Genomic DNA, 23,556 nt, shown 5'->3' on the forward strand with positions numbered 1-23,556 from the left:
CGATTGAGGAGTTCTGTAAATTTGTAGAAGGTGTCTTCTGAGCCTGGCCAAATGATAAATTGTCATCAGTATACCTTAGCCAAAGTCTTGGTTTTGTGTGATACATGTTGATGGCTGTTTGTTCAAATATAACTGCATGTACATATTTGATAAGTGCAGTGAAATGGATGCGCCCATGGCAAGCCTTCATGTTTATTCATGACTATTATTGAACAGAATTAATGCCTAGTCATGGGTACATCCATTTCATCACACTTAGCAAATGTGTATGTGGAGATATCTGAACAAACAGCAGAGTTCTTGAAGAAAGTGTTCTCTACACAATGTTTAAAGGGTTGTACAGTATCAGCTGAGAAAATATCTTCTAGGATTGATATTATTACATTATTATTATTGCACTGGCACCTCCATGGAGTCCTAAGACTCATCGTGGGAGACCCAAAATATCAACACAATCCTTTAAGTAACTTAAATGTTTTCTATTATATTCCCCTCCCTCCTCTTTTTGCTTATTGACCAACTTTTGCAATCCACAACCTTCATTCTATCCTCATAGGAAGCATTCCACAGACCACTCACCTCTGGATCCTCTCCACCACTTCCTCATCCCCCAAGTGACAAATTTGCTAATAAAACTAACCAAAACCTAATATCTTCTTCTGTAGTTTTGAAACCATGAAATTCTTTTAGTTGGTATCATGCAAGCCAGACTTATCAAATGATGAATTAAGATGATCAGAAGAGCATTCTGCTACTGACTTAATTGCATCCTACTAAGAAAAGTAACAATCTTCAATGTGCTATTAATGACTGCACTAAAAAACAGCATTACAAAAAATAAATCCAACACATCCTTTATTTGGATGTGTTGGATTTATTTGGAATATTCACAAATCAAATACATTCATTAGAAGACAACTCAAATGCTTTGATGCTTCAGTTTCTACATGAGGACCTATATGTCTTTCACCACTGCTCCTAATTACCATGCATCTATGATCCCCCCCCCCCCCAAACCAAAAAAGTTTCTCCTTTTACCTTCACAAACAATCATAAATAATAAACAAATAATACTGCCAGTTACAGTACACATACATTTCTTGTGACTGATTTTTATTTAAAATATTTTATTGTCATAACAGTCTTCCTTTCAAATATAACATTCTAAATACATATCTCACCATGCAAGATATTTCAAAAATAAGTTTTTAATTTAGTAATTCTGACTACAAGAGGTACTACAACTATATACTATAAATTACTTACAATTCCTTTAGCTAAGTAAGTATGGACAAATTCTTTCCATGTGATCTCTTTATATCTCATTTCATTATATACTAATAAACCAAGAACGCCAAGGGTGGTTACTAATGCTATAGTCATCATTCTATTTTGATCATCTGGACTTCTCGCACCCCTGCAGGGAAAAAATAATAAATAAATAAAATAAAATTTCATGTTTAGTGAACTAGAATGGCTACAAAGTGATAACATAAAACAACAGCAATCTAATTCAAGTTATGCATGTTCAGTTTAATGTAATTTCATATTAATGCAATTTTTGTGTATTTTTCTTTTTAACTGGCTATAAGTAACATTATTCATTCGCATGTGTCAATATGTCTAGAGGTATAATAAATTTAAGCTTGTATAAAACACAGGTCCCTCTAAATAGTGATCATTCAATTGCATGGAAACAAATGTCTGTGTACATTGGAAGTTTGTGTGTTTACTTTCATATTTTAATTGATTTGATTTTTAATACAGTGAACTGTGCAATATGAGTTCTAATAAATCACAGAGAAAAAAGCTTCCAGCAGTAGGAAGATATCAGAGGGGATAAAGTTAGGACATAAATTGAATGGACTCTCTATTTTGGAAACACATATCCAGGTATAACATTTGTTACCACTGCAGAAAAATCAGTCACATGTTGTACCTAACATGTGACTGATAATACACTTTTGTTAGGGTCTACCTTTGCTGGTTTTAACTATAAATTTTTTAAACTTCCAAAGTTTAAATTTTTTTTTTAAAGATTTCGTTTAGTTTAAGATTTAACTGAAATGAGAGTTTGAGAACAGGAATCAAACCTTGGAGATTCAGTGGCAAACTCTGAAGGAAACATTGATTGATTCTGCCAGAGAGGCATGTGGTGAGGTTGTGTGCAAAGATAAAAAAATCAGAACTCCCTGGTGGACACAGGAAGTTAAAGAGGCAGTGAAGGAAAAGAAGAAAGCATATCAAAAGTTCCTGGCAAATAAGTCAGCTTTTACTCTTACAGAATACAGAGATAAATGTAAGAAAGCTAAACAGTGTGTAAAACTAGCTAAACAAAAGTCATGGGAGGACTTTGGCAAGAATATAGAAAATAAATATCAAGAAGGTGGCAAAATATTCTGGAGGTTGTTGAAGAAGCTTAGGAATGGAGGAAAGAGTGCTGTAAAAGGAATTAGAGATGATAAAGGTGAAATGAAAACAGGAGAAAAAGATATCCTTGAAGTATGGAGTAATCACTTTGAAAAACTGCTAAATGAAACAAGCAGTGATGACAGCACAGTGATAAAACACACTGACCAGGCATGCAGTCAGGAATACATATCCATACTTGAAGTAGAAAAAGCCATCAAAGGCTTGAAATGTGGAAAGGCAGCAGGAGTAGATGATATTCGACCAGAAATGCTGAAGTATGGTGGTATAAGAGTCTTACAGTGGCTGCATTGCATAGTTCAGAAAGCCTGGACAGAGGGACGAATTCCCGATGATTGGAGTAGAGCTCTCATAGTACCCATATATAAAAAGGGAAATAAAACTGAATGTGAGAATTACAGAGGTATTTCCCTACTGAGTGTTCCTGGCAAGATCTATGCAAGTATACTTGAGAAACGGTTGAGAAGAATTGTGGAAGAAAAGCTTGGTGAAGAACAAGCTGGATTCAGGCCAAATAGAGGCTGTCAGGATCAGATCTTCACTTTACGACAAATAGTCGAGAAAGCATGGGAATATAACAAAGATCTGTATTTAAGTTTTGTCGATTTGGAAAAGGCATATGACAAGGTGCCAAGAGAGAAGCTATTCAATACGCTGCAGTTATATGGTGTCAATGGGGCATTATATCAAGCAATACTTTGTCTTTATTTGAGTTGTGAGTCAGCAGTTAGAATTGAAGGAAGTACAGGAAGATGGTTTAATGTTAAATCTGGTGTGAGACAAGGATGTACATTATCCCCTCTGTTATTCATTATCTATATGGATCACATTATGAAGGAATGTGGTATTAAACCTGATATCAAAATTGGAGATGTTAATGTCAGCTCTTTGCTTTATGCGGATGATGTTATACTTCTAAATAAATCCGCTACAAGTCTGCAAGATTCTCTGACTAAATTGAATAGCTGTTGTAATAGATATGGTATGAAGGTCAGCAATAAAAAGACAAAGACAATGAAAATAGGCAGAATCATTGAAAATGTCAACTGTGTTGTGAATGGAGAACCTGTGGAACAAGTAAAACATTTCAGCTACTTAGGCACAATTTTTACTGAAGATGGTAAACTAAATATAGAAATAGACAACAGAATCAGCAAAGCTGGTATCGTGGGAAGTCAATTGAATAAATTCATATGGAATAAGAAAGAAATTAGTCGGAACACTAAATTAGCTGTATACAAGACTGTGTTCAAACCAATTTTAACTTATGGATCTGAGAGCTGGGTCAGAAGTAAAACACTTGACCAAAGACTAGAGACCGCAGATATGAGAGTCCTGAGAAAGATTAGAGGCGTGAACAGATGGCATCAATGGCAATATCATATTAAAAATGAGGATATTAGGAAAGAACTTGACATTGTCAGCATCCAGGAATGCGTTAGCAGAGCTAATCTCAGATGGTATGGTCACTTAAATAGAATGGGAGAGGAAAGATTAGCAAAACAAGTGTTCTCTGCTAGGTTGGCAGGAAAACAACCCAGAGGAAGACCAAGATATAGGTGGATTGATACGGTACAAAGTGCCTTAGACGATAGAAATATAAGATCTGATAATGTTGGAGTCTTGACAAGTAACAGACTGATTTGGAGGAAAATTGTAGATAGGAAGTTAGTAATGATGTAATTTTTTCATGTAGTACTGTCATATCCTGTACACCCCTTGAGGGTACATGGCAGGAATTTGATGATGATGAAGACTTTCCTATCCATTAGAGAGCAAACAAAAAAGATTGAATGACAAATACTTTGTTTGTGAACTATTTTTCCAGTCTACTTATCCTTATTCCCAAACTGGAAAGACACTGTGAGAAGGATAAGATTCCTTTTAAAAATTTAATGTTACCTGACAATGCACTGGAACATGGAGCATTTGACAATCATTGAAGATATTAATAAGGATGTGAAAATGTAATTCTTGCCCATAGATCAGGGAGCAAAATGGCTCTGTATTACCTTTGAAGAATATCAAAGAAAATAGAGAACTGGATGAAGAAAAAGAGAGAGAGAGAAAAATCAAAGAATTTTTAAAAACGTTTATTATTAAAATGGTCATAGACGTTATTGGAGAATTCTAGGATGAGGTAATACAACTGTTTTAAGAAGCTTGTGGATGAAACATTGGTGTGATTGAAGTGGAAGATTTCATATTACTAGTAAACAATTTAACGGAAGTGAAAATGTTCATCATCATCATTATCATCATCCAATTCCTGACATGTATATACCCTCAAGGGATGTACAGGATATGATAGTACTACATGAAAAGCTTACATCATTGCTAACTTTCTATCTAAAATGTTCCTCCAAATCAATCTGTTACCTGTCAAGACTCCAACATTATCAGATCTTATATTTCTGTTTTCTAAGACACTTCTGATCAAATCAATCCACCTAAACCCTGGTCTTACTCTGGGTCTTTTTCCTGCCAAACTGGCAGAGAACATTTGGTTTGCTAATCTTTCTTCTCCCATTCTGTTTAAGTGACATACCACCTGATATTAGATCAGTTAACACATTCCTGGATGCTGACAATGTCAAGTTCTTTCCTAATATCCTTGTTTTTAATATGATATTGACATTGATGCCATCTGTTCACGTCTCTAATCTTTCTCAGGACTCTCATATCTGCAGTCTCTAGTCTTTGGTCAAGTGTTTTACTTCTGACCTAGCTCTCAGATCCATAAGTTAAAATTGGTTTGAACACTGTCTTGTATACGGCTAATTTAGTGTTCCGACTAATTTCTCTCTTATTCCATATAAATTTATTCAGTTGGCTTCCGACCATACCAGCTTTGTTGATTCTGTTGTTTATTTCCATATTGAATTTACCATCTTCACTAAAAATTGTGCCTAAGTAGCTGAAATGTTTTACTTGTTCTATAGGTTCTCCATTCAAAACACAGTTGACATTTTCAACATTTCTGTCTATTTTCATTGTCTTTGTCTTGTTATTGCTGATCTTTGTACCATATCTATTACAACAGTTATTCAATTTAGTAAGAGAATCTTACAGACTTGTAGCAGATTTATTTAAAAGTATAACATCATCCGCATAAAGCAAGGAGCTGACATTAACATCTCCAATTTTGATATCATGTTTAATACCACTTTTCTTCATAATGTGATCCATATAGATAATGAATAACAGAGAGGATAATGTACATCCTTGTCTGACAGCAGATTTAACATTAAACCATCTTCCTGTATTTCCTTCAATTCTAATTACTGACTTACAACTCAAATAAAAGGATGGTGAAAATGCTGGTCTGATGAAATCAGTAGGTTTTGGTAGTGAATGAAAAGTTGAAAACTTTCTCAAGTTCCACTGCAAAAACTAACTGATGAAAACTTAAATTTTTATAAAAAGTCAGACATAATGAAAAAGTGGAGATGATGACGAAGTAGTAGTTATAATCAGGACTTATCACTGGAATGACAAAGGCTTTCTGATATTTGGAAAGTTACTTATATTTTACTGAAAAAAGAAAGAAGTGTTGAGGTTTCAAGGATGTTGAAGCATGAAAATGAATTTTGTGAAGAAGGTTAGAGCTAAATTGGCTGTATACAAAAGACAACATTAGACAGTATTAACAAAAATACTCCAGTCTTCATGTCAAACATTCAACCAAGATAACGAATCAGTGTCTCATGTCAGTTTACTATTTCATTCTTTACCATTTTTTACCTGCTGTTAAATTGTCATAATTTCATATCATGATAAATTATGATACATTTATTTTTATTATCAGATTACATCGAATAAATCTTCCTTTTATGAAACAAATTTTGTGCCCCTTCCATTAATTTTGAAAATACATGGTGTTTCAAAAGAGTGCATACGACTTTGCAGAAGAACAGAGAATAACTTGGAAGATGTACAAAAGCTGAGTGAGTGTCATAATGCAGTGCAACACATAAATTTTTGGTCATGTAACTTTCTTACCAAATGACAACTTCTGATGGTGCAGAGCAAGCACATTGTAAGTTTTGATTTCAGAAAATGAAATCTGCAACACTAGTTCAGAGGAATTTTTGCACACAATACAGCAAAGAACTTCCTAGTAGGCACAATCTAATTCTTGTTGACTTTCCAGAGAAGTCCTGAAAAGCCAACAAGAATTTGACGAAGGGAAAATCCACATGCCATTGTAGAACGTGTTCACGGCATCCAAAAGGCTCAGATTTTCTGTGCCATAAGCAAGAAGAAAGTGTATGGACCCTATTTTTCAGAATCTATCATTAATGGTGGTGTAAAATCTCACGAGAAATTATTTTTTTAGAGAATTTTCACTTAAGATTTTCCAATTGTTTCTGTCTGAATTTATAAAGAATGTACTTAGTGAGATGCAAAATAATAAAAAAATAATTTGCTGTTTGAATGCATCTGCCCTTTAGACTTGTTGGTAAAAGCTTAATAGGAGTTAAGCCAGATTAGCACTGAATACCACCAAAATCGTAAGTTCAAGTGGCCAGCGATGACGTCAATTCTTTCACTGCTTTTGGCTAATCCTGAAATACTCTTAATTAAGAACAAAGGACTGAAAATGGAATAAAAGGCAATGCAGCACACGTGGTTCTAGGCTTTTTGGTCCATGGTCTCTTGCTTGGCTTTTCACCTACGACTTTTACGGGGGTTCCTTTCTTCAATCCAGGAGGATCGTTCTTCCCGCCGCCGATGCCCGATGTTTCTGTGCCACCAGCTCTCTCTCTCTCTCTCTCTCTCTAGGCTCCTGGTAGCTACAGCAGAACCTCAGCACGACCAATGAAGGAAAACTCTCGAGGATTGACCAGACGGAAGATGCTCTAGTCTCAATGTGTGTTACAGAATGTAAATCGGACTTTCCTCTCGAGATTTTTAGCAAGTAAGCAATTATTTTGTTGCAGTATGTTATGTGAATGTAACTTGAAATCGTAAAGGATTAGGAGAGGTTACTTGTTAACTGATGGTTAAACTGAATCTGAAATAAGGGAAAAATATGTATTGTTAAGTATGTCTAATTCACAGCTTGCTTGTGATAGTGTCCGAATTAGTATCAATTAAGTATTGAATGTGCTTGAAGAAAGTTAATGTAATCCCAATTTGAATATTTATGCATGCTTGCAGGCCAAATTTTGTCATAGAAAATACTTTATGTCAAGGTACAATAAGTTTTCTGATAGTGAACGCACTATAGTTTATGTTGCTTAGATACAAAAATTGTTTTGTGTGTTATAGTGCTTTAGATTAAGTTAATCTTTTATTAACTTTTATGTGCTCTGTATCATATCCTTCAGTTTGATAATAAACATGTTTTTGTTTTGTAATTACCTGGTTCTCATTCCTTAGCGAATGAACTATCCCAAAAATATTAACGAACCTGCGGGAATAGAATAAAGTAATGAGCCACGACTTGCATGTAAAGAAATTGTATAGAAGTATTAACTTATTTTTGTTATCTTCTCGCCCTGACCTTTAAACATTAAAAGGTCAATTAAGTGGCACAGTCGTTATGAAGAAATAAATTTCTTAATTGATATTGCGCGATTGCTCAGGGACTGTTATGTTAGACAGACCTACTACACGAGGTCTAACTAACTGCAGAAAAAGGGGGTCAAGAATAAATTTAAGTAAGGACATAGACAGATAGATAGCTAAAATGAAAAAATAAAGTAAAGCAAAAAAAAAAAAAAGGAATATTTTACAGTGGTGTTTGCTTGGACATGCTACTTGGGTACCTAATACTACAATTAGTTTCTAGCATTGATGATAACCACAACGGATGCTTACATTTCCAGCAAGATGGAACACCTCTTCGTTACCTGAAAGATGTTACATCGTACCTCGATACCTGTTTTCCAAGCAGATGGATTGGTTAGAGAGGCATCTATAGCGTGGCCACCGCATTCCCCTCACTGACCTTACACCGTTAGATTTCTTCTTGTGGAGCCTTGCAAAATATTGAGTGTTTATACCTTTGATACTCATCCAAATTGGCTGGTAATTCTAGAACACAGCTCATCCAGCCAATTTGGATGAGCTGTGTTCTAGAATTACTGCCGCCAATGCTGAAGTTACGCCAGCTATGCTCTGACAGGAAATTGACTGCCAATGGGACATCTGCAGAATTACTGGAGGCAGTCATACTGAACTTTAACTGTCTGTGTTGAAAAATCAAGTGGTATGCTATATTTGCACGGTAATAAAAATTGTTCATCTATCATTATTTACCTTCTATTGTCGTTCAAAGTTGTATACCCCCTTTTGAAACACCCTGTATAATCTCTCAATTTAAACCGATGTGGAATTGTACGACTTTATTACAAAATGTATTAAAACTTTAGGTATTACTGTAGTAATACCTAAAGTTTTAATACATTTTGTATTTATCTTTTGTAGTTATCTTTACTAAAAATTACATTTAGGATTAATTATATACAAGTTATTCCATAGTGGCTCTAATAAACTGCATGCAATTATCAGTTTTTAGCATTTCATATAGATCACAAAAGTTCAAATGAATGTTTACTTAGGACAAACGCTCTTAGTAGAGACAGGCTCAAAATAAGAAGAAATTATACATGGAATTCAACTTGGTTGGATAGCCTTTAGAAAACACTATGAAGTGCTCAAAGGAAACATTTCTATCTGTTTTAAAAGAAAAATATTTGACAGTTGCATACCTGAGGTATGCAACTGTCAAATATCAAGTATGTAACATACGGAAGTGAAACATAGACTTTGACTAAAAAAAAACAACAACCAACAAGTTAAAGATTACCCAGAGGAAAATCGAAAGATCATTACCTGGTATTCCAAAGTATTGCACTTTCTGCCTAGAATGGTAATAACCAGGGCTCTAGAAATATGACTTAAATCTACTAGCCACAGAAAAATCTTACTTGCCCGAGGTATCTCTGGTCTACTTTATATAAATATTGTTATAGGTGATGTTTTTTTTAAAAAAAAAAAAACCTAAATATTATGTTGACAAAACAAAGAAATACATTCTGTAATTCTCACTATACATTACACGTAATTATACAGAAATATACTTTCCTTTAATGTGGATTTAAAACATACGCCACAGCACAGTTCATCACAACTCTGTGTTCTTTCATTTATTGCTCATAATGAAGGATGAATTTATATAAATTATCCATTAACAATAATTTAACAGGAAAAACAATAAAATTCATGAAAACAAAAAATTAAGGTGGCACTCAACATGGAGCCAGACTCACTTTTCATGATGCACTCAATCATGTGATCAGGCACTTCAATTTGTCTTTGCAAGATAATTGTATTTTTTAAATAACAGTATTAAAAAGAATGTGCATTATGTAAAATTATCAAGTATTAAATTACACTATGCTAATTCAGGTTGTGAGCTGTGAAAATAAGCTTAGGACAATACTATATTACAATTGTGCACTTGCTGAAGGGGTAAAGGTGTTGGAAGAATAAGATATATAGATGCACTATAGTATTTAATTATAGAGTGCCAATTTTAATTTTTGTGTTTGTAGTTACAGGTTTATTTTGCTAATGAAATTATATTATGAGAAAAGCACAAATAACTGTCTTTAAATAAAGTGTAAATAAATAAAATAAATTTAAATAACAGATTGTCTATTACATATGTTGCATGTACTGTATATATGTTTAAGGTTAATATTAAACTAAATGAATGCATATGATTTGATTAAAAATTAATTTATTAAAATGATAACCAAAATTTAAATTAAACACATATATGATGTGAAAAATTTACATGTTTTTGCGCATACACTTGAAGTGTGCAAGATTTACAATTTTCAACTTTATTACAAAAGTGCCATAACCATAACGCCTGATGGCAGCTCATTTTCTCACTTCATGACTGAAAAGAATACTGTAATATTGCTGTGAGAGAAATGAGATTTTTGGAACTTGAAAGCAGATATTTATGAAGTCTTTCATATAGAAAGAAAAACATTTAAAGGTTATCAATTGTTATGTTACAACAATGACAATAAGAACAACTGTTGGTGAGCTTGGGAGGGAGGGGGGGAGGTATGGCCAGTTCAATTTCTAATTACTACAAAAAGTATTTCACATACATAAAGAAAAATAAAAGGAGATAAAAAAAGAGGGAAGAAAGTGATGATGATTGGCTTAAGTTATGACTTCTGGAGAAAAACAGCAATTAAAATTGAAAGTATTTCTGTAATTCTTTAAAAGTGAATGCTGTAGTGTTCAAATTAAGGATTTCAGATCCAGAAGTTTTATTTCCAACTCTGGAAAATAAAACTTCTTTAATAAATTTGTTGGCAACTGCACATGATCAAATAACTTGATAGTAAATTAGATAATGTTTTAAAATGACAAAAAAAAGTGTAAATTATGCAAAAAAAAAAACAATATACAGTAAAACCCTTTTTTTTTTTTTACACTTTTCAGGGGACTGATGGAAAAAAGTTTAAATAGCAGGAAATGTAAAAAAAAAACATTTAAAAAAGGCTAAAAGATGACTTACTGCTAGTATGTAAGTCTATCTACCCGATTACAAAATTTAATAATTGAAAATAAATGAATTTACAATTACTTACATTTATCTATTTAAAAAAATCTTTAATTGTTGATTGTTTTTGCTTTTCGTTTTTTTTTTTTTTTTTTGAATAGTGCCAGATTGCTTTGCATCGAGTTCAATGCTTGACCTGTTTTTTACTATCGTGTTCAAAGTGGACAAGGTGAGTCCAAGATCTTTTGCTAAACGCACACGTGTTCTGGCATACCAATCTACATGTCGCAGAATTGCCATCTTTTCTTCTACCGAAATACATTTTCTGTCTTTTTTCTCCATGGATAATCCACCACTGCAACTTGAAAGCAACTTTCACACACGCTAAATTATGTAGCAGAAATTCTGCAATATCAATTTGTACTGTGATTGAAAAATCACGGTATCGCTCATCACTACATTACTGCTGCAAGCGTGCAGGTCACCGTGATGGTGGAAGCGAAACTACGGCCGAAAGCAACGCCATCACGGAACAGAAATGTGCAGATTTCTGCAGAAGTCGATTCAAAAATCAGGATTGCCACCCAAGAAAAAAACGCAAATCACGGGAAATAACGTCCACATCAATTTGTTAATGGCGGAAAAACAATATATTGTAAGAATAGGTCTTAAGATGGCACCAACGGAAAATGACGTAAATGGCAGGAACATAAAAACAGGGTTTTACTGTATATATTAAGCAAGATTTATAAATAAAACTACTTTGCTGTGAAAATATATCTACAAACATAACTTTTATAAAAAATAGAAAGTCCAAAACTTTATCCAAACTTCTACAAATACTTCATGGGAATGGTCTCTTCATTCAAATGCAATCTATATTTCAAAAAATATAACAAAAAAGAAGTTATATAGTAAAAAGTTTCTGCAATATATAACAAGAGACTTTCGACCAATGAGTATAATACAAAAAACTGGAACTTTTTTTTATGGTCATAAAAAAACTCTACAGCAACTAATGAACCTACCAGTTTCACCACTAAATCTTCATCATTGTTATCATCATCAAATTCCTGACAAATATCTTTAGGTGCTGTTGTTCAGCATTTTTTTGCAGATGGTTGGCTGAAAAGTTGAACTCTGATATATGAAAGGATCTGATAAGCAACTTCCAAATGTCATACAGGATCATTCCTTGGTTCCTATTAAGAGTGTTGTGTCCAAGGGTGACTCATAGTAGATTCTTTTATGTTACAAGTGATGAAATTGTCTTTATGTAGAGCACAGAGCTCTTATTCCACTTAATACCATAGTGTGTGTCAGAAACATGACAAGCTAAACTCGAGTTGTCTTCCCTGTTGTTGCCAACATCTCCAATATATTTTTTCTGCCTTATTTCAACTTCTCAGTCTGGACTATGTGTGAAAGAGGCCACAAGAGCATGGAATTCAGTATACCCCAGGATATTTGCAGAAGGGGTTGGTCTTTAGGAGAGTGGAATAAACTTTGTACTCTCAGAATAGGTTTATAAACCACTAATATTATGAAGTTTGAGGAGACTAGCAATCTTAATAGAAAGTTTATTGATGTGAGGAATGGAAACTGAGTCCCTGTAATGAATGTCAGGATTTTCCTGTGGAGCCAGATTAGAGAATAGCAGTTTTTGTACGAGTTTATTTCTTTTTATTTTTTTTTTATATCAGTTACAAACAATTGCAGAAGAATTTGTAGTTTCTTCGTTAAGTTTTTCCTCATCCTTTAGGATGAAAACAGCCCTTTCCATGAGCATATGAATGATATCAAGTTTTTGTGAAACATGGTGTATAGAAGATGAAAAAAGGTAACAACTGGAAATTCAAGATGCCAAGAAATTATATTCTTAATTTGATCATTTATCCAATTGTAAGCAAATAAAAATTTGCACGTGAAATAACATCACAACTGGGCTACTTGTATATAGAGGCTAATGACTTCAAATTGCCTTAGTATCCCATAATGCAATGCATTATGGTAAGGGCCACTACCCAGACCAGTCCTCACCTTTACTGAAGTTTCATCAGTGGGAGACAAACCCAGTAGTAATACCAAGGTTAAAGTAATGCAGAAGTCATAATATTGCACTATTTCAAACATCTTTCTCTAATCCAGAGTATTTTAGTAATAAGGTGTGATATCTTTTGGCTATTTGTATAGGGAAATATGACTTCTGCATTAGTTCAACCTTGGTAGCACTACTGAGTCTGGCTCCCACTGATGAGACCTCAATAAAGGGCGAAACCAGTCTGGGTAGTGGTCCTTCCCATAATGCGCAGCATTATACATGTCAGTAAGGAGATGTGCATTGCATTATGGGACACTAAGGCAATTAATGCAAAGTCATTAGCCTCTATATACAAGTAGCCCAGTCGTGATGTTATTTCACATACAAATTTTTATATGCTTAAGCTTGGATAAAGGATTAAACCAAGAATATAATTTCTTGGCATCTTTAATTTATAGCATAACCACCAAGTGGAAAAACCTTCAAATGAGGTAACAACTGATGTGGATAGGCTTGTAATATCCAACACGTGTGAAGCCCTTATCAACATTTTTGGCAATTAAAACATCTAGAAAAGATAGTTTTCCTTCACTTTCCAGTTCCAAAGTAAATTTATTTTATGGTAGAATGAGTTAACAGAAGAAAGAAAATTATTTACTGTTTATATCAGCAGTGCTATATTTCCAGATCATGAAAATGAGTTGTCAATGCATCTCTACTAGACTGAAAGCTTAAGGTTTGTTGATATAAAAAAATGTTTTTTCAAAATTTTCCATAAATAAACTGCAAATGGTAAAGATAATGGACAAATTTTCAATCAGAAAATTGCTTGAAAATTTGCCCATTCCATCTGAAGTAATTAGAGTGGAGACAATGCTGGAATAGCTGAGAGACATCAGGAGGGAGGGAACAGATCATCTATAAACACTAGGACTTCATCTACAGGGACAAAATGGTGAACAAGGAAATGATATCTAGACTAGCTGGGATGTTCGATGGCAAGATTTAAATTCAGATAGTTTCTGGACAAAGCATGCAACGTTTTTAAATGAAAAAATACGTGTCACATATGGTTCTTTAATAGATTTGAAAGGTCTTAGATAAAAGATATATAGGTGAGCTAATTCTGTCCACTATTAAAAATAACTTTTTTCCAGTTATACAGATTGGTTGAAAGTCTCTTGTCAAATATTACAGAAACTCTTTACTATATAACGTCTTTACACACACACACACACATATATATTTATTTATTTATTTTGAAATATAGATGGCATGAACAGACAATGAAGTATTTGTAGGAATTTTGTGAATAAAGTTTGACACTTTTTATTTTTTTGTAAACACACACACATATATCACAGGAAAGTAGTTTTATTTATAAACCTTAAAATATGTTATGTTCAAAAAATATAGACAAAATAAATTCGTGATAATTTATATTTATAAGTGTTGCTAATTTATTAAATTTTTTCTTCTAAAAGGAAAATTTACCGTCCAGATTTATCTCCTCCAAATGACCAGGACCACTCATATTTTGAAAATGGTTTTGCACCTTGACTTTCCCTACTTGAAGGAGTCCTCGAAGGAGCATCTTTTGAAGGCATATCTAAAAAATTTATTAAATTAACTAATTAAACAATGTGCCAAAATGGAACAGTTAAAAAAAAGCTCAAAGCCTATTTACATAATTTAACTAATATATATGAGAATTAAATATCAATAGTATAAATATGAGAAAGTTCACATCCTAAACAGTGTAAACTGTTTAGACTATATTTAATAGATATAACTTTAATTAACCAGACTACTTAAAGCCATTAGGTTTTAAATTTGCAAATAAAATAGTTTGCCCAAGACAGTGCTTACAGAAGAGTTGACCATGTAAATTTTACTTTGATTTTGAGCAACAAAATTGTCACTGAAGCCAATAAATTTAAAGTCATTAGACAAAATTATCAGACTGTAAATTATTTGTTATCTGGGTACTCATCACTATTTGACTTCAGCTGAAACACTCTTAAAGGCAAAAACAAATATCACAAGAAGTCAATCTTCAAGAAAATTCACAGAAATATTCACCTTGGGAGTCTGTTTCAGAATGAACAAATTGTTTTCCTTTAGCATATGTGAAAGTTTTATCCAATTTGAACAATCAATGGCATAATTTTGCAATGTGCTTCATAACAAATTCTTTTTTTAATGCTATCACCAATCTTATGGCTATATAGTGCAAAATCAGTATTATCATTGTGATCTTTCTATAAATGGGCATTTTAGCTCCATCTAAAAATTGCTAAACACAATTTGCAACAAATACAGTAAACTAAAAGGCAATTTTCTCCTTTTATGTATTAAACTACTTTTAAAACACATTAAAAGATCTGATGATATTATTTATGATTATGCAAAAAAAATAAAAAAATAAAATAATAATAAAAAAAATCTAATTCTGTACAAGGCTAGCTAGCCCACTTTTACATGAAATCCTCTCACAAAGACTTGGGTTCCATTCTAGATGGAACCCAAGTCTTTCCAAACAAAGAACACAATACTGTAATGCTCTTGGAGATGCATCTTATTTCATATTATTTAAAGCAGTGGTTAGTAATCAAGAAATAAAGTTTTCTTTAAAAAGGACCCTAATTCGGCCTGGTTGGGTGAGTGGTTAGCATATCTGCTCTCCAGCCAGAAGACTGCAGATTTGAATCCCACCATGGGAATGGATGTTTGTGATTGTCTGTGAAAATGCTACTGGTGGTGGGCGATAGATGGTGTTGGTGTAGATGATGATAATTGATGGAGGCAGAGAGTTGTAGACTAAGTGCCCTCGCTCGATAAGTCTTTGGACTCCCTGGAGGTGTCACGTAATAATAATAATTCACTCAAACAAAGATACAATGGTGTAATCCATTTCAAAAATATGAGTAAATAAATTAAATAATGAAAACTAAAATATTGCCAATGAAAAGGTAATTTTATAATTGGTGAAACCTTCCCAAGCTGATAGCTTGCTATATTATACGGTATGTCAAAAAAAGTACTGAACTTCAGAGTCATAGGCTTTTGTAGTTATCCAGTACACTCCCCCCCCCCACCATACTGTATTAATATTATTCTGGGAAAAGCATTAAATTTAAAATAAAAAATTCTTGAACTACAAAGGCACACAATGAAGCTCAACTTTATTTGAAGTAAGATATGTGGTAAAAAATGACACATGGTCCTTAAGTATTTCATAGAAAAGACGTTTATGAAATTTTCAAGTGAAGTATGTGGTAAAAATGCATTACAGATATTCCAGTGCTGTTTTACTTTTTTTTTTTTTTTTACTGTCATGAAACCCACTTAATCTATTCAGTGCTGATTCATAACTATAAAAGTACCAATATTTCTTCCAACTCAAGAATATAAAAGAGACAGTACAATTTTTCAAAACAGCCAAAGAGAATTTTTTTTGGGGGGGGGGGGTAAACTTCAAATTTTTATTTGGCTTAACCTTACCAGTGAATGCAACTACAGTTAATGTTTATTTAGAAATTTTTATAAGTCATCTAAAATAATGCATTGTTCTTTGCCATCTTAAGGAAACAGTAAATTGCACCAAAGAATAAATGCAGTAATTTGGAAGATAAACATGAACTTTCACTATTAAAAAGTTTTTTCATAAAAAACTATTTAAGAATGGAATAAACTGTACTTATCAGATGAATGAGTCAAAATCCAGGAGCATTCATTTACATGCACCATCTCTAATAATTCAAATCTTCAACATTCAAACATCATACCCAATATCACGTATGATGGAAATAGCATAATGGATATTCTGCAAGTTAGTTGAAATGCTATCATATCTATTAAATTCAATAACTTAACTTCAGTTCATCCAACATTAATGTCAACTTGTACTACTAGGAACAAATCCAATTTTTTCTGCATGCATCTGACTTCTTCAAATTATCTACAAGGGTGGTCTGAAAAGTTCTTGGCCTAAAAATGAAAAAACGAATTTATAATTTCAAAATTATTTTTATTTTTCAACATAATCTCCCTTAAGACTAATACATTTATTCCAGCGATGCTCCAGTGCCATTATCCCGTCCCTGTAGTGGTTCTCAGTAAGATCTGCAAAATATCCTCTACAGCTGCAATGACCTCTTGATTCAAAGAAAAATGCTGACCAGTGAGGAAGAGACAGAAGTTACAGGGAACTAAGTCTGGGGAATAGGGTAGATGTTCCAACAATTCATAGTGCAGATCCCTTAATTTTCCCATAATTGCCAAAACACTTGTGCGGCCAGGTGCACTGTCCTGATGAAAGATGATTTTTTTCTTCTGAAAATCGGGTCTTTTCTCACAAATTTTTTGTCTAGTCTGGTTAAAAGATTGGAATAATATTCCGCGGTTATTGTTTTACTCTTTTCAAGATATTTAATAAACAAAATGCCTTTAGGATCCCAAAACACCTATGACCTTTCCTGCTGATGGAACCGACTTTTCTTCTTTGGTGCTGAACAACTGGCTTCTGTCCACTGTTTTGATTGCTGTTTAAATTCTGGTGTGTAATGGTGAATCCAAGTTTCATCCATAGTAATAAATCGATGCACAAAATCCATTTTATTCTTGTTAAAACGCTCCAAGCACTCTTCAGAGATTTTCATGCGAGTGCGCTTTTGATCTGCTGTGAGCAAGTGCGGCACCCATCTTGCACAAAGCTTTTTCATTTGCAATTCTTCATGCAAAACTTATCCTACATGTTCTTTTGAAATGCCTATAGTCTTAGCAATTTCACACACTTTAATTTGCCAGTCATCTAATACCGTATTGTGCACTCAATCAATGATTTCTGATGTTGTGACACTTTTTGGAAGTGGATCATCTTCAAGGCTTGTATGGCCACATTTAAACTTGGCAGCCCATTTCTTAATTGTCAAAAACGAAGGAGAAAAGTGCCAATAAACTTTTATGAACTTCGAATGAATTTTTTTTGGCATTAAACCTTCTTTTACAAAGAATTTTATAACCGCACGATATTCAATTTTATCCATTTCTGGGGATACTGAACAACACTTTTGCTTCAGACAGCTGTATAAAACAAACTACTTGATAGAATGACTTGCAATTTCACATAGATGGTTATGACAGATGTACCAACTTAGATAAAAAAAATCTTGCCAATAGTGTTGTCATCTATGGTCGATGCTGAGAACTTTTTCAGATTACCCTCATAAATATCAGACTTCTATCTAAAATCAGAAAAGTCTGAAAACTGATCATTCCAATGGCATTATTTGGAGTTTAACCTATTATCTGAATACCGATTTGGATGCCATATAATTTACTATAAAACTTTAGGTAAGCCCTCTTTTAATATGCTAATAAACAAACTCTGATTAGGTTATGATTTATGTCATTAATCCCCATCTACTCTTTTTTTTTTAGCTCTGATTTTCTAACCAACCCAAGTGTTCAATATTACGTTTCATAGTACAAACAAAATTAGGCAATTTAAAATGGGCTGCTTTTTAAATTGCAATTCTTACAATTCTACTTAAGAAAAAAGCAACTAGCCTACTATGCACCGAATTGTTCTTTTCTTAATTTTATAATTAAAATTTTTATTATTTTTTTTAATAATGACCTCACACATGAAGTTGCAAAACCTATAATATATTAGTGACATACATGCATGTACAAGGTTGAAGTAGTGGCCTGTTGATATATTTCTTGCAATCAGTGTGAAAGGAGTTATAAGAACAAAAGTAGAGAGAGAGAGAATGAAAGAAGTTGGTTTGCCAACTTTAGAGCTGGAGTGTAAATGTTGTGAGCAGCAGTAGCTGCTGGTGTTTTCTTTACAGGCTTAATGGGAGAAGGAAGAATAACAGTGGCTAGTTCAGTGGAGCACTGGCCATGAAAATACTTTTTAGATGGACAAGACAGAAATAGAATGTCTGACATCTTGACTTGTTACTATCAGATTTAGTCATGTGTCAGGCAGGCAGCATTACATTAGTCAGGCAGCATTACTACTGAACATGCATAAGAACACACTCAGAGGTCATATTCTAGAATACTGTTTCCCTATAGTATGCTAGGTATATCTTCTGAGGGGAATCATCTACAGTGCAGGTAAGAAGGAAAGGACAAAAAATCAAACCTTGCTCTGGAGACCAAACATGGTAATAGTGTCTGAAGTGCCACTTCACGCCTCAAATTAGCAAGATGACTGTTTTATTCGATGCTTTTTATCACCTACCACTTAGATCAAGTTGACATTACCTCCAAACCATGGAAAGTATGCATTTTACTGACAGCAATGTTCATCTGGTTTTTCAGGGTCCCATTTGGGGAAAGAGGTAACATTGCAAAAAGATTCAAATGGCTTAGCTGAGAGAGAGGCTATGTTATTCATAGTCCATTAGTGAAGCCCCCCACCTCCTTCATATGCTATTTTAGGCCAGCCACAGCTAACAGGAAATTTGATGATCCTTGGCTTAATCTATTCTTATTATTATTAAGAGAGATCTACAAGGAATCAGGGACTCATTGAGGAAAGTCACATAACTACATGCACCAGCTGTCATGTTTGTTCTTGAATTCAATCACACTTCTTGCATAAACACACAATCATCCAATGGCAATCCATTCCAATCAAGTAGAGATAAAAATCTAGATCTCACCCCTTTCTTGAAGGCATTCATTCTAAGTTTCTAAGGATGCCCTTTGTCCTTTCCCATCCTCCATGAAATGAAAAATCCCATCAACTGTAATCCTGTATGATCTTTTCAGAAGAAGTTTGTAAGTCTCAATCATATCACCCTACTTTCTCCTGTTTGCTGGTGTCTGCAGTCTACAAATTCTCAATCTGTCTTCATAATTACTATTCCACAATCTTGATATAATTTTTAACACTTTCCTTTGCACACACACTCTCTCTCTCTCCACTGTATCAAAATCACCAAGGAGACCAGACCTGAGCACAATAGTCCACATGAGGTCATATCAAAGCCCTGTGTAGAGGCAAAATGACATTCTTAGTTTTGCAAGTCAAAGTTCATTTAAGCATCGCAATTATCCTCTGAGTTATATTTGCAATCTTTGCTACCTTGAACTTCGACTTCCTATCTGCTAAAACTCCAAGATCCTTCTTCTACATAATTCCACCAATATAATATGGCATTGGATATCTAATCACACTTAAGTGCATGACTTTACATCTGTTACCACTGAAATGACAGCCATTGTACAATGCCCACAATTCCAGCCTATTCAAAACATTCTGCAAGTACTGCATATCAGCCACATAGCTGATTACCCTGCCAAATTCTTCCCAATGTCATTAATGTACACACTGAATAGCGGTGAACCCAGGACTGATCCTTGTGGTACACCACCAGTTACCTTAAATCTTGGACAAATCACTTTTTTGATATATGTCGGTCAGCCATCCTCTTATCCATGCTAATATTTTATCATGGCAATCCCATATTCTCCAATTTATGCAACAGGCATCCATGCTGCCTGTCTTAGTAAAATGCAAAAGCACGATAGCGTATCCATTCCCCTTGTCTAACTCAACAGTAACATCAATATAAAATGTGAGAAAGTTGCTAAAACATGACCTTCCATTAGTAAATCCATGCTGTTCATTGCAAAGTAGATTCTCTGTCAACCCATTTCTGAATGCAAACCCCAACAACTTTTCCAAAATCTTCACCACCACTCCAAGATACTGATTGGCTGACAGTTGGATACATCAGTCTTTGCACCATCCCTTGTGCAATGGGATAACCATACATTCTTTCCTGTTCTGAGACTCAAATTATATAGCCTGGTCAAAAGAATAGCCAGTTCAGTTGGACACTCTTTTAGCATCTGTGCTGACATCCCATCAGTCCCAATTGCTGAATTCTTATTCAGTTTGTGCAACAGCTCCAATACCTCCTACTCATACACAAGTTTCTTCATTCAGTGAAGAGGTAGAAGTGAACTTAATGTTGTATATACCAGATTGATAGCTTTTAGCAAAATGGGTACTCATATGTTGAACAACTTCTTCTGCATTTGTCACCTTCACCATCCACATTCAGCAGAATTATTCTCTCAAATTCATTCTTATTCACTGGAAGATGATTTTTCTTACAACTACAGCAGTACACAAAAAAGGTTTACATTTTTACTTTATAGTATGCTCAATTATGCAGTATACAATATATTGTTCAGTGATAAATTTTCCTTTCTAAATTAAATTCAAACTTCCAGCTTTCTTTGCCATGGAACAAACTTTCCTAATGTTTTTCAAAAGAGTAGTCTCCAGGAATATATTCTTGTATTTAAATTTCTAATAAGATAAATTCGTGGTTTGCCATGATATATCTCATTATCAACATGATTTTCTAGAGCTAATTTTTTTTTTTTTTTTTTTTTTTTATGTGATGCCCACCTTTGAAAAGTTGCAAACTCAAAATACATTAGTACTGCATGCAGGTTAATTGTTATTAATGTTTTTTAATTATTTCAACAGTCTGTTCTTTGGAGAGCAAATATGCTAACCACTCACTTTTACTATGCCAGATTAACAACATTGGTGATATACACTGCTTGGAAAAAAGTCAACGAACACTTCCCTCCATGGACAAGGTGCATCATGCCATGTAATAATGTACCTTGTCCATGTAGTTACATGTTTGTAGTTCACATTTCGAAACACTGTAACTGGTTACAGTGTTACATCATGGTTAACATGATATGTGTGGCAATGGAATTTTATTTTGCGCAAAAACCAATGTCAGTTCTAAAATTTTCACTCGGGTGATACATGGCATTGAAACACCATAGTAGGTAATTCAAAAAAAAGAGTACACATGGCACACCGTGTAGTTACACAACATGTTTGATATGCTGTTCTCCATTGTCAGCAAAGTGCTGAAATTGCAAAATTGTAGGCTCAACCACAGAATGTCAAGTTTCACTGGAAATGCTGTAGATCACAGCATGTAATGCTAGTCTTGAGGGCCACTAAGTTGGCTATGTGTCCACAACAGACAACAACTTAGAGATGTCCCTACAACCAAAAGTCGCAGTGGTTCAGATCCAGCAAGCACACTGGCCACATTATACAAAAATGGCAGCTGATAATTTTGTCCTCAGTAAAATGTGTCTGATGCAACCACTTGACAGGGGTGACAATGTGAGGAAGGAAACCATCTGCATAAAAACTCTTGAATCCAGGCAATGAAGCTGTTGAAGTGTTGGAATCACCTGATTGGCTGAGAGAGAGAGAGAGAGAGAGATGCATATTGCTGGACATTAACTGTACAATAAGAAAGATCCAATAATAAATTCCACTGTAAAACCACACCAAATGGTGACTTTGGAGAATGAAGCAGAATCTGTCGCATGACATGCGGACTTGCAGTTGTCCAAATTCTGCTGTTGTGCATATTCACAGCACCATCCAGATGGAAGTAAGCTTCATCAGTCCAGAAAATGTTCCACGGCCAGTTGTTGTCCAGTTCAGTCCTGAGCAAGAAACTGAAGGGCAAACATTTCTCATGCACCCTGGTCAGGATTAAGCAAATGCTGAACATGGGAAATCTTGTAAGGATAACAGCGCAGAATTTGCCTTACGATTTTGTGAACTTTGAGACTTTGCATATGGGTGTTGTCTAAAGACCGTTCAATATGCTGTGCATTGCTGCTTTCTACAACATTTGCTATCCTTTCTTCCTCTAATGCTGTGGCTACTTCCTCTATTATCTGTCATTTGATCGGCTTCTGTCCTCTGCCAGGTTTGACATCTAAGGAACTTATCTCTTCAAATTTTGGGATCATTCTGTGAAAACCACTTGCAGTCATAGGACCTGTTTTTAATCCCTTTAATGTTCTGAACTTCCACAATGCGGTCAAGGCATAGTTGCTATTTTAGTAAAACAACTCCATGAGAAATGCATAATCCTTCGGTAATGATGAGCTTGTGCTTCAACACTGTGTTCTGGTAAAGTTCCAAAGCAGTGGAAAGAAGGCAAAATAATTCCCTTGCATAAGGGAGGTTCTAAGACTGCAGTAGAAAATTATAGACAAATCAGTATCTCAGGGGTGGTGGTAAAAGTACTGGAAAAATTGGTCAAAAAGATAATTCAATAATGAGTGGATAAAAATATGATATTGTATGAAGGAAAATGGCTTTGTGAGGGGGTCGGTCATGCCTTAGTAATTTATTATCTTTTTATAATGGATTAACAGGAGAGTTGGATAAAGGAAATGGCTACACAATGATTCTGCTGGATTTTGCAAGGCATTTGTCAGAATAACACATGGAACTCTGTTGTGCAAATTAGAACAAATGGGGATGGATAAGAGGGTGGCTGCTGGACAGATATTAAAAAGTGGTATATGGAGGGGCAGAATAGAGGCAAAAACAGGTGATTGGTGGTGTATCAGAAGGTTTGGTGTTAGGACCATTGCTGTTTAATTGTACATAAATTATATAGGAAATAATCTGAGAGGAAATTCAGTTGTTGGCTGATGATGCGAGATAGGTAGG

The 23,556-nt window shown here is 34.2% G+C and overlaps 1 protein-coding gene across 1 annotated transcript in view; it reads right to left on the reverse strand.

Annotated features, from left to right (window-relative positions):
- Afg3l2 (AFG3 like matrix AAA peptidase subunit 2) overlaps positions 1-23,556 on the reverse strand; it is a 221,620-nt gene that overhangs the window by 185,091 nt on the left and 12,973 nt on the right. The window contains exons 3-4 of the mRNA XM_090408577.1: positions 14,505-14,619; positions 1,267-1,417 (exon numbers count right to left, since the gene is read on the reverse strand). Of these exons, the coding sequence (XP_090264703.1) occupies positions 1,267-1,417; positions 14,505-14,619 (266 nt within the window). The remainder of the gene's footprint in view (positions 1-1,266; positions 1,418-14,504; positions 14,620-23,556) is intronic.

This window comes from Typopeltis vanoorti, chromosome 18 (assembly GCF_054136105.1).
Source record: "Typopeltis vanoorti isolate ZY-2024b chromosome 18, IOZ_Tvanoo_1.0, whole genome shotgun sequence".
Lineage (NCBI taxonomy): Eukaryota > Metazoa > Arthropoda > Arachnida > Uropygi > Thelyphonidae > Typopeltis > Typopeltis vanoorti.